Here is an 11,950-nt window from a genome sequence, read left to right on the forward strand (position 1 = left end):
CCAAATGGGGCAAGGACGGCCTCACACCAGCGCTGCAGAAAATCCTGCAGCGAGGAAAGGCTGAGCAGCTTCTGGCCCTGGACCACCGGGCCTCGGTCTCCAGCGAGCATGCCATACAAGGGACTTTCCTTCCCCAAGGCCCCTAGGGCCATAGCGATAGCTTGCCTTCCGTGAGTCACGTGGGCTCCGCCCCCTCCCGGCAGCACAACCCTGACCCCACCCCCCAGGGCTCCAGCGTGGGGGTTCCCCAGCCACACCCTGTCCGGTGCCCCAGCAGCAGCCGGGAAGGGGCTGATCCTAAGGGTGAGCCCTTGGAGAGCACGGTCTGGGCCAGGCACTGCTGGGAGCTTGTGCCCCACACCTGGGAAGTGGCTGCTGGCAGAGCCCAGACCCTACACTGCCTCCCAGGCTGCACCCTAGACCCTTTGCTCCCGGCCAGGCATTTGCGCTCTTCACAGCTCTGGTCTGTGCACCTGCGCCTGCAGGTCCTTACTGCTTCCCTCCCTCCCTGCTCCACTCGGGAGGAAATGGGGCACTGGGCCAGGAGGCTGCCAGCACTCCAGGAGCAAGCAGTCTTGGAAGGGGCCCGGTGTGCCAATGGGCATTGGCAGAGGGCACCGCGTACGTGTGATGTGAGCACAGACAGCGAGTGTCTGCCTGGGGTTGCTGTCCACCTGGGGTACTAGGGGTTTCCTCTCCTGTCTAACTGGTCCCAGAGCCCAGTGTGACCCAGGAGGTGGCCAGGCAGGAAGCCAGGGGGCCCTTCCATTGGCTCATGGCTTCCAATAAGCCTTGGCAGGCTCTGATCACCTGGGTCTGGGTGGGCTTCAGTGCTGTGGCCATGCAGAGGGGCCCCTTCTGAGAACAGGGTGGGGGCAGGGGACTGACAGGGACAAACCAGAGAAGGCTGCTAAGGCCTGGATTGTGTCGCCAGGGCAATAGGGAACTACTCGCTCAAAATTAATTTTTTAGTAGATAACTCTGGCGACAGTGAGGAGGCTGCTGTGGGGACATGGACACCAGCAAAAGGCCTGTTGGAGACACTCACTGCCACCCTCTTCAGTCAAGAGAAGCCTTCTTCCCCAGAGTGGGCTTATTCCTCCCAGTCCCATGTGCCTCCCTTGTCCAGTATGTTCCCTTCTTTAGGTCTCTGTCCCTCCTACCGGATTCTTAGATTGAGCTGCAGACTAGCCATAATTCAGTTATCTGCTAAAGACCAGTGGGACAGCAAGCCCTGGTTCAGCCAGCATGTCATGTCCAAATATGGTTGACTCTTGCATGACTAAGTGCCTGCATTACCCACGGTGGGGCTATGGTCCCAGCGGGCATCTTCCCTACCCTCCAGCATGCTCACGTAGGGGCTACCTGGCACACGACTGGTTTTCCCCACCAATGGTGGTAGAGACTCCAAATGCCATTTCCCAATCTGAGGCCCACCTCCTGTGCACTCTCTCCTCTCTCGAGCACTTTCAACCACACCTGCGCAAAACTCCACACCAGTGTCTTGTGAACTGGAGTGAAGGGGGGAGGGAGAGCTGTGAAGGGGGAACCCGGATGGACCCCTTCCTGCCAGGCTCCATTCAAGACACGCTAAGTTGTCCTCCAGCTCCCCCTGTCCCACTGGAAAGCAAGTTCCCAAGGACAGCATTACATTAAGAATTGATTTTCTTTTCACTAAGTGCCGTCCAACTGGATCGTCTGTGTTCATTCCTTAATCTTCAGAGAGCAGGGAAACTGAGTCAGAGTAACCAGCCAGCACTCAACTCTAACAGAAAAGTGGGCAGAAGCTAGGTGTCCTGGCTTCCAGCCCTAGGCTTTCCCTATTTGGGGGAGACAGGGCTGGGGGTGTAGAGGGTTCTTGTCCCTAGGGGACATCTTATCACCACCAGATGGCGCCCCATCACAAAGCCCCCAGATCAGGCAGTCTTTGGAAGCCTAAATCCAGCTCTTTCATATTTTCCCTTATTTGGAGTAGATTCTTGGATGTTAGACACACCCCGCCCCCCACTCCGCCCCCGGCCCTGAGACCCCAGGCCAGGCCCTCCCACTGGGGCGCTTCAGCTGGCCAAGAAAGCCTCAGAATGGCACAGTGGGAAGAGACCTGGGTTGCCCAGGTGCTGCAGGTGAGGGCACTCATTCCTGAGCTCCCACCTTGGCCATGCAGCCTGGAGCACGTGCAGGCGGGCCTGCCAACAGACTTCACCTACTTTTCCTGCACCTGGGAATCTGGGTATATTGCTGCTCACATCCTAACTGGCAGTGAACATCCAGCTCAGAGCCAACCTGGGACAGAGCCCAGGGCCCAGCCCAGGAATCTGGCCTGTCTGAGGAGATCCTGCTTTCTGTACCTGGCTGAAGCCCTGCCCTGGCCCCCATGGAGTGCAGCAGCCCCAGGCCAGCTCCCCTGTGCCCAAGGCAGCTGGTGCCCTGAGGATTGGTGCCAGCGAAGAGCCCACTGTTGCCCTCCCAGGGGGCACACTGGCTGCCTAGTGTCCTTCCAGTTGGTCAATCACCTTCCACCCACACTAGTCCCTGCGCTTGGGGCAGCTCATGGACACCCACACAGTCATGCAGTGGCCACAGTTGGTCAATCACCCTCGACCCACACTATTCCCTGCTTTTGGGGAAGCTCGTGGACACCCACGCAGTTATGCAGTGGCCAGAGCATGGGCACCCACATGAGCCCATATCTTGCCAGGAGCTCAGACACGCTCTTCCTCAGGGACCCCGTGGCCTTGGGCTCCCACACTCCTGGGTACAGACACAGCTTCGCGAGAATACTAGGGAAGGCAGCCTCTGGGTAGCGCACTCCCAGGAGCAGGGGGCGCCTCCCCAGCGTTCACGCTCAGGCACCTCAGCTGCACTTGGCTGGGTGTTGGGTGCACGCCGGCGCCTGCGTTCTCGGGCTTCACCGCGCGCCTTCGCCACCCCCGCCCCGAGTCCGGGAGCAGCGCGGTCACCATCCCGCGCGGAGGCCTCACCTGCTGTCCCTGCGGGCGGCCCTCAACCGCAGGGTGGCGCCCGGCTTGCCTACGCGCCCGCAGCCGGCGCTTCGGGATTCCACTGGCGTCCGCCGCGCGCCTGGAGCCTCTACGCGAATGGGCCCGCCGCCGCCGCTTGCCTTCTTGTTGGCCGCACCCCCGCCCCGCGCCCGCCCTGCACCCGGCCCGGCCCGGCCCGGCGAAAAAGCCTTAATTGGTAAAATCGCCCAGGAGCGGGGGAGGGGGGCTGGGGGGCGGGGGCGCGCCGTGAGCTCAGGCACCCAGGCTGCCTGGCGACGTGCCCCCCCCCTCGATGAGCTCACCGCCCTTCGAGGACCGCTGGGGTGATGGGGGGGCTAGGTTCTGCTAAAGAGCCGTGGGGTCTGCAGGGTCCACGTCTCAACACAGCTAGAAAGGCCACCTCCTCCAGGGAGCCACCCAGTCATGGCCCTGCCTTTGCCCCAAGCCTGGACTGTCCAGCAAGTGGGATTCTGTCCTCTGGGGTGGAGGATACAACAGGCCTTTGCAGGTATCCACCGAATGCTTACCATCCGCAAGGCCCCAGCGGGGCAGGAATGCCTGGTGATGAGCAAGCAGCCAGCTGCCACCAATTGGGCCCCTGCTGAAGGATGGTGAATTCAGGATCAGGTGCAGTGCAGTCCCGAAGCCTGGGAGCGTGCGGTGAGGAGCAGCCTAAAAGAGCCAAGTGTTTGTGAGCTGGGTGGGCACAGCCACACCCTGGCTCTGCCAGGCTCCCTCCCATTTCCTGGTAGCTTCAGATTCAGCCACATAAAGCGGTATCGTTTTAACATTTTGCCCACAATAAAAACTACTTTTTATATCCTGAGCCAGTATGTGTTCGCGCACACACAGACTGACACCAAAAATTGAAACATTTTATGAAACTACCCTCCCTTAGTACCTATAAAGCACTTTGGTGTTTTCTATTCTGTTCTACTTCATTAAAAGAAGGGGCCCAGCTGACATGGCTCAGTGGTTGAGTGTCGACATACGAACCAGGAGGTCATGGTTCGATTCCCAGTCAGGGCACATGCCTGGGTTGTGGGCTTGATCCCAGTGGGGAGCATGCAGGAGGCAGCCCATCAATGATTCTCTCTCATCACTGATGTTTCTATCCCTCCCTCTTCATTCCTCTCTGAATAAAAATATATTTTAAAAAGAGAATAAAAGAGAGGAAGGGATAAAGGAAGGGAGAGGAAGGAAGAAGCTTGGTCACACCTGCTAAATGAATTTGGTGATCTACAGTTTAACATGAATGGGAAGGCGTTGTTCACCCTCCAAACCTCCCTTGCCAATGACCTTTCTACCTAGACCCATGGTGGGATCTCCCAGCAGCGCCAGGGTTTCCATTTCTCACTGCTCCCTCTCTGGTGGGGCCCCCCACCACTACCACTGGGGAGGGCGGTGGATTATCATCACTTGATAGATGAGCGGCCTGAGCTCAGCTCTATTGGGTGGCTGTGCTGGAGCTCATGGCCACGGCTGTCCTTCAAGGAGGGAAACTTACCTGCCACAGGCATTGCCAGGGTTACAACAGGTGAGGGGGCATGAAGGCTGCAGTGGCCAAGTGGCTGGATCCCAGGCCCCCCACCTCCATTTGAATCCTCTCTTTACACTTCTGCGTGTCCCCCCCCTCCACACATCCCCCCTTCCCCATACACAGTTCTTCTTCGCTGCTGCTTCCAGGTCTGGGGGGGAACGAAGGTTTGTCCAGCACCAGCTGTTTCCTGGTGTTAAAAAAATGTCATAAATGAAAGACCTTTTCTCCTTGTGTTGAAGGTTTTGGAAAACCACTAGAATCAGCTCCATCCCTGCTGCCAAGGCAGGCTGACTCTCCAACTGGCCGTGCCAATGGCTCCCAGATGCACCAATGGTTCCAGGGTTGGAACACAAGGCATTCTTTGAGAGGCTTTTGGTTCGCTAACCATTCACTGTTTTATATTGCTTGTGACAATCTTCCTTCCACACACACACACATTTTCACAATAATCACCATCTTATGACTTTTGTTACTCTCTGAGCTGTTTCAAAGAATTCAAACACTGGGGAAAACCCAAAGGCTCTCTAACATCCTTGAAAAGTTCAGTTTTGTCCAGTGCTAAAGTATGAAGGAGATTCTGATCTTACGGAAAACATGAATAGCGCAGGGAACAATCATGTCCTTGGACATGGATGCTGAGAAATGTATTCGTGTTGATATTATTTTTCCTTACAACTTTCAATCTGGCTGGAATTGCATGTTATACAATATACTGCTTGGAAGCCATTCCCTATCCTTAAAGGAGAAACTGTCTTCTTTTTTGTTTGTTAATCCTCACCTGAGGATATCCTTCCATTGATTTTTAGAGAGAGTGGAAGGGAGGGGGAGAGAGAAACATTGATGTGAGAGAGACATATTTGTTACCTCCCATACGCGCAGGGCCAGGGATTGAGCCTGAAACCGAGGTACTTGCCCTTGACCGTAATTGAACCCAGGACCCTTCAGTCCGCAGGCCAACGCTCTATCTACTGAGCCAACCCCTCTAGGGCGAAACTGTCTTCTTACTCTGGACTTGGACTTGGTGACTTCCTAGCCCTTTCCTGGCTGTGGTTCCATATAAACTCCTCTTCTTGAACTCTGCCTACCCTTCCCAGGAAGACTCCCGTGGAGGTCCCAGATTTCCTCCAACAGCTCCTCTGAGGACTTGGAACCCCTGCTGGGCCACAGCTGTCCAGGTCATTGCCATGAGGACTAGGTACTGGCTGGGGGAACAGTCCATTGAATGAATTGCTGCAGTTGAGGCCCTTGGGCAGTCTCTTCCCTCTCTGGTCTCCCGGTTTCTGCTCTATGTGATGGGGGTGATGCAGGGGGCCTCTCAGCTCTGACGGTCAAGGGCTCCCCCCGGTTTCTGGTGGTCTGGGATGGGTCTGCGCTGCAGTGGGGCTGTACTTGGGCTCCAGGAGCCCACAGGGTGGGCGCAGGAGACCATCACAGATCAGCCTCCTGGTGCCATCTATGGTGGGACCTCCTAGTGGGACAACAGTGGGGGACATAAAAGGCCGAGTGCCGAGGCAGGTGCCGGGGGAGGGGTGTTCCTTGGGGAGACGGCAGACCTAGAATTCCTTGACCTCATAAGGAAACAGCTTGGATGCATACAGGGAGGGGTGGCATGGGGGAGGACTGAGCCTCCGGGACATGGGCCAACATTGCAGAAGAAGGCTTGGAGAGGTGCTGGGGAATCTGATCTTGCCAAAACCCAAAATTCCACGAGGCAGCCTCTGAGCGGCCCAGAGCCCAAACGCCATCTCTCTCCCTGCTCTGAAGCCATACACGTGTCTGGGGACTCACACGTCTCCTCTTCATCTTTCAGGAGACAGAGCAGGTCCCACCTTTACTCTAAAACCAAGTCAACAGCAACTCTTCTGAGGGTCTTTGTATGCAGTCAATCCAGAGGCCCATGTGTTTACCACTCTGTCTGGCAACCTTCTCCCCTCCATGGAGAACTGATCTGTGACCCTCACCAGCTGGGCCAGCCAGCTTGTCTGAACCACAGCCCACCTCTCTTCTGCTCCCCATCACCAGCTGTCAACCATGAGACCAGGGACAGCACCTCATTTCCCTATGTTCCCAGTTCTAGGCCTGCCTAGGGAGAGGCACCTCAGTTGGCCCCACACTCCACTGGCTGTCTTTATTTAGAATCTCCACGGGACAGCTTTCCAATCTCCATGGGACAGCTTTTGACTGACAAAGGCCCTTACCAAGTCCTAGTGACAGTCCAGGCTCCTCAGTAGGCCTTGGTGCTTTCTGTGGTTGGCTCCCCTCAGTCCCTGGGCCCCCTGTCCTGGGGTGGGGGCTAAACTTTCATGGCACTGAGACCCACGCACACCCAGGTGCTCAGAGCCTGCCAAGCCTATTGGGAGCCCTGAGCAGGCCACTCTGGGTCTGGAAGGGCCCCCTTGGCTCCTTGTCTGGCCATCTCCTGGGTCACACTGGGCTCAGGGGCCATTCACACAGGAGGGGAAACCCCTAGTGCCCCAGGTGGACGGCAACCCCAGGCGGACACTCGCTGTCTGTGCTCACATCACACGGTGCCCTATGCCAGTGCCCATTATTGGCACGTCCGGCCACTTCCAAGGCTGCTTGCTCCTGGAGTGCTGGCAGCCTCCTGGCCCAGTGCCCCATTTCCTCCCGAGTGGAGCAGGGAGGGAGGGAAGCGGTGGGGACCGCAGGGTGCAGGTGCACAGGCCAGAGCTGTGCAGACAGGAAAGCTGGAGGGGAACAGGGGGGTAGGTGGTTGGGGGGAGGCCTGGGGGCAGCCTAGGGCCTGGGCTCTGCCTGGGGTCGCTTCCCAGGTGTGGCACACGCACTCAAAGCGCTTGCAACAGCGACTAGCCCGGGACCTGCGCTTTCCAAGGGCTCACCCTTAGAATGGGCCCATTCCCGGTACTGCCTGGGCAGCCTGCCGGGGTGCGGCCCGGGAAACCCCTGATTCTCGGTAGCGGGGGCTGCGGGGAAGGGGCGAGCCCACGTGACTCAGAGAAGGCAAGCCACGCCATGCGCTCCGGCCCCGCCCCACTTGCAGGCTCTGGCCGGTTTCTGCCGGTTCCACTCGCAGGGCCCCACTCCTCACTTCTCGCCCGAACACACTAGTGGGTGACGTCTGCGCTCGCTGGCCCCGCCCTCCTCCCATGTACAGGCGGGTCTACTCTCATTGCCCTCGCGCGCAGGCCCCGCCCTTCTCTCACGTCCAGCCCAAACTCTACAGCGTGTGACGCCAGGCTCGCCGACCCCTCCCCTTTCCCTCGGCGCGCAGCCCCGCCTCCTCCCACGGTCCAACAGGTCCGAGCTGCTTCGGCTCTTCCCGGGGGCGCGCAGGCCCCGCCCCTCTTTCGCCTTTAGCCAATCCCGCTCGTTTGTGATGTCTGGGCTCACCCGCCCCGCCCCGCCCACTCCCAGGCCAGACCGGTTTGCGCTGGCTGCTTCCCAGCGGACTGGCTCCGCCCTGCGCGGCGCGCGCACCCCGCGACTGTGACGCAGGCGTGACGCGAGTGCTGCCGCTCCCGAGGCACTCTGCTGCCACCGCCGAGCTCCGAGGCAACCGTAGCTAGGCCCGTGTCGCCAGGCCCGGGCAGCCACTAGGCCTCCGCCTCCCGCCATGGACGACTACGCGGTCCTCTCGGACGCTGAGCTGGCCGCCGTGCTGCGCCAGTACAACATCCCGCACGGGCCTGTCGTGGGTATGCGGCGGCGGGCGGCCCCCTCCCTTTCCCGTGCCCCCCCTCCCGGGTCCCCTTCTCGGGCCCCCCTTCCGGGCCCCAGCCCGCACTGCGCGCCCCCTCCTGGGACTCCCTCCCCAGGTTTTGGGCCCCCGTTCCTGACCCCCCCTTCCCCTGCGCCCCATGTCTGGCCAGGCTCCACTCGCAAGCTCTACGAAAAGAAAATCTTCGAGTACGAGACTCAGAGGCGAAGGCTCTCGCCCCCGAACTCGTCCACATCCTCATACTCATATCGGCTCTCCGGTGAGACCCCCCCCCCCCACCTCAGGGCGCCACCTGACCACCTGTGGGGACGTGTTTTGCGCTATAGGGAGGATTGGGTTGCGCGGGTGTGGCAGGGACGCTGGCCGGGAGGGGCGTGAGGAAAAGAGCTTGGGGGCAAATGGTCCTGCTCCCCCTCCCCCATTCAGACTCAGATTCGGCAGCATCGGTGGACTCGGATATGTACGATCTGCCCAAGAAAGAGGATGCCTTACTTTATCAGAGCAAGGGTAAGGAAGCAGTGGGATGGGCCCTGACAATCAATTCCACTCCCTCAGGGACCCCAGTGTTAGGGAGAACCTGAGACCTCAATCCCCACTGTCCCTCACCAGCCCTGGAAGGAAGCAACTGTGTCACAGGCCCCAAATAGGATTCAAATTAGGACCATGGGGCCAGGTGGGGGACACCACTGCCCCCTCTACTACTGCTACCTCCCCTCTTTCCCAAGGCTATAATGATGACTACTATGAGGAGAGCTACATGAGCACCAGAACTTACGGTGAGCCTGATTTTGCGGGAACACCCAAGGGCTTCCGCCAGCCCTCGGCTTCACTCGCAGATGCTGACACCTTTCACCACCAGGTGAGCTAGCTGCCGGGCACCCTGTACTGAGGTACAACCTCAGGGGGTCATAGCTGGGTTTGGATAAATCCAGGGGGCCCCTGGGTGCAAATGGTAGCTTTCAAGTCTCCAGAAAGACATGGGGTCCACGGACACCTGCCTGGTCAGGACCTTCCTTTGGGGGGCGCTGTCAGAACTGTTTGACTAGAGCTCATGGGACATGCTTTGCACCCCGGTCTGGGATCTAGATTTGAGCTCTTACTGAGAATCCTGGGGCAGAAGGTAGGGTGCATGCAGCCAGGACAATTACTGAGCAAGTGGCAAAGCCCCAGGGACATAAGGCCAGGAATTCAGAAGGGTTCTGGAGTGGGGCAGGCCAGCCAGGGTAGTTTGGACTGAGAGAGATGACAGGACCACGCTGACCCCGACAGTGTCTCTTCACCCTGGTTCTCTTCTTCAGGTGCGTGAAGACAATTTTTTCTCTTCAGAAGAGGATGGCAAGAATAGGTGAGTAGTGGGGAAGGCCAGGGGCCAGGATGGATTCTGGGCCGAGACCCTCCTGGCCCATCTGCTCCCCTCTTTGCCTCAGGGAACGCCCTGTGTATGGCCGGGACAGTGCCTACCACAGCATCGCACACTATCGCCCTGTTTCCAACATCACCAGAAGCTCTCTGGGCATGTCCTATTATCCCACCACCTCCTCCACCTCTTCCATGTCCTCAACTTCATCTTCTCCCCCCTCGTGGCTTGCCCGCCGAGCCATCCGGCCAGAAAAGCAGGCCCCTGGGGCTGGTCTGGGCCCGGACCGCCAGGTCCCACTCTGGGGCCAGCTGATCCTTTTTGTGGTGTTTGCTGCCTTCCTGCTCTTGGTTTACTACTCCATGCAGGCTGAGGACAGCAACCCCTTCTAAGGAAACACCTGAGGGTCCGGCTGGCTTTGTGGCCAGCTGCTCGTGGAAGTGCTGGCCAACTGCCTTAGCAGTATTTGTTGGGGGGAGGGGGGTGGGGGGCTTTTCGTGTGTGTTCTAGCTTGTGGGTGCCTTGTCCTACCTTGTCCTGCCTTGGAGGCAGCAGACCTGGGCTCTCTGCAGCATGGTGGGCCTGGGCTGACCTTCCTCCTGACCCCGCTTGCCTCTGACCCTTTAGGGCCCAGGAGGGCAAGACCCTTCTCCTGAAGAGGAGAACATAGTTGTTGTCATTGCATGCCTCCTGTTGTTGTCACCTTGTTGGGGGATTAACCAAAGGCCACCCTGACTTCTGTTTTCGTGGACACACAATAAAAAGACAGTTTATTTTTAACGTGTGGGCTCTTCTTGCTGGGGAAGGGGTTGGGCTCCTCTGCCTGGGGCCTCTACCCTGGGTCTCAAAGATCCCCACCTGGCTTTGTTGACTCTCCTTTGCTTTGGGCACATTCTACCCACAGACACATTTGTGCTTCGCTTGTGGGGTCTACTCCCAGACCTCTTGTAACTACTTACGAAAATAACTGCAGCACCATAGGTTATGGAAAGCCCAGCTGGAAATGCAGGTGAGGCTGCGCGCACAATGCTGGCTGCAGGTGCTTTAACCAGGAAGGGCTGACGCCAACCTTGGTGTCTAAGGGGCAGCATGTGTTCGGTGGGCCTCTTCTTCTGGAAAGCGGCTTGTTTAGTGACACGGGGAAGTCATCATCATCTGAGATGCCCTGCCATCTCTGGGTAATCTGATTCTTCAACTGACTATTCTTATTTATCTCCAGGTTTTCTGCCGTGGGTATTTAATCATCCTCAATATTTACACGTATTTATAACAGTGGGTACTGAGGGAACCCAGGGTAGAATGGCATGTGAGGCTGTGCATCCTGTTGGTGCACTGCCAGCACAAGTTGGGAAAGCACATAGGCGTGTGCTCCATGCAGGCAGGTGGGAAGCAGAGGTGAGGCCAGGCTTCCAGGATAGGTGGGGCCCTGACATCACACTGTCTCACCTCTGACCAGCCCCTGGCTACAGGTAGTAGGACTCAGCAGGTGCTAGCCTCTCACTGGACACAGCGCCCATAAAGTACCCATGGGCTCCTGAGCCTTCGGGGCTCTCGACTGGCTATGGCCACACAGCAAGCTCAGGTCAGGGCTGGGACTGGGACCCACCTACCCCCAGCTCCTGGCCATTTCTCTTTGCTGTATCCTAGTCTCTCCCCACATTTTTAAAGAATATACTTTTATTGGTTTCAGAGACAAAGGGAGAGGGAGAGAGAGAGAGAGAGAGAAACATCAATGATGAGAGAGAATCATTGATCAGCTGCCTCCTGCGTACCTCACACGGGATCAAGCCCACAACCTGGGGATGTGCCCTGACCGGGAATCAAACCGTGACTTCCTGGTTCATAGATTGATGCTCAACCACTGAGCCATGCCAGCTGGACTCTCTCCACATTTTTTGTGTTTTCTTAAAAGTAACACATGCTTTTTGTGCAATTAAAATATACAAAAGAATGAAAGAAATGAATTGCTTCTATTTTTCTCACCACTCCCACAGCTGCAGCCTCCCTTGTTTGCTGCAAGCCACTCCCACCTGGCTCATCCCCAAGTGCACAGACACCTGTGGCACGGATTCCCCAGACTTCAGACTCTGCCCCTCGCCATCCCAGTGCAAGGGTTAAACCTGGATCCTCTGAGTGGAGTGGTGGTAGGCAGGGGCAGGGAATGCTGCCTCATCACTGACACTAAGGCCTGATGGTCAGATCAATGACCCTGTAAGAGGGGGAGGGGCAGAATAAGTGCACCAGGACCCCAGAGGGGCACAGTGACAGCTTGTTTCAGCAACTGATCCCAAATCAAGTATATTAGGAGGGACCCCCCCACAAGCACTGCCTGGGGCTGCTGTTGCGCTGGA

General features: G+C 57.9%; 2 protein-coding genes across 2 annotated transcripts in view; one reads left to right on the plus strand and one right to left on the minus strand.

Annotated features, from left to right (window-relative positions):
- The window catches only part of FLNA (filamin A), a 29,118-nt gene extending 26,033 nt beyond the window's left edge, over window positions 1–3,085 (minus strand). The window contains exon 1 of the mRNA XM_023753018.1: window positions 2,982–3,085. The gene's annotated coding sequence lies outside the window, so the exon portion shown is untranslated. The remainder of the gene's footprint in view (window positions 1–2,981) is intronic.
- Window positions 3,086–8,017: 4,932 nt separating this feature from the next.
- Window positions 8,018–10,379, plus strand: EMD (emerin). The gene is made up of 6 exons (XM_006087663.3): window positions 8,018–8,219; window positions 8,394–8,501; window positions 8,669–8,749; window positions 8,968–9,101; window positions 9,541–9,587; window positions 9,670–10,379. The coding sequence occupies exons 1-6, from the start codon at window positions 8,138–8,140 to the stop codon at window positions 9,989–9,991; spliced, it is 774 nt and encodes a 257-aa protein (XP_006087725.1). The 5' UTR covers window positions 8,018–8,137; the 3' UTR covers window positions 9,992–10,379.
- Window positions 10,380–11,950: the final 1,571 nt, after the last annotated feature.

Source organism: Myotis lucifugus, unplaced genomic scaffold (genome assembly GCF_000147115.1).
Source record: "Myotis lucifugus unplaced genomic scaffold, Myoluc2.0 scaffold_40, whole genome shotgun sequence".
In the NCBI taxonomy this organism is placed as follows: domain Eukaryota; kingdom Metazoa; phylum Chordata; class Mammalia; order Chiroptera; family Vespertilionidae; genus Myotis; species Myotis lucifugus.

Excerpts from the sequence above, each read along its gene's own strand:
- EMD (XM_006087663.3), top strand. The coding sequence starts at position 8,138 with ATGGACGACTACGCGGTCCTCTCGGACGCTGAGCTGGCCGCCGTGCTG. Across the intron at positions 9,102-9,540 it reads CTGACACCTTTCACCACCAG|GTGCGTGAAGACAATTTTTT; the intron begins GTGAGCTAGCTG and ends TCTCTTCTTCAG. Across the intron at positions 9,588-9,669 it reads GAAGAGGATGGCAAGAATAG|GGAACGCCCTGTGTATGGCC; the intron begins GTGAGTAGTGGG and ends TCTTTGCCTCAG.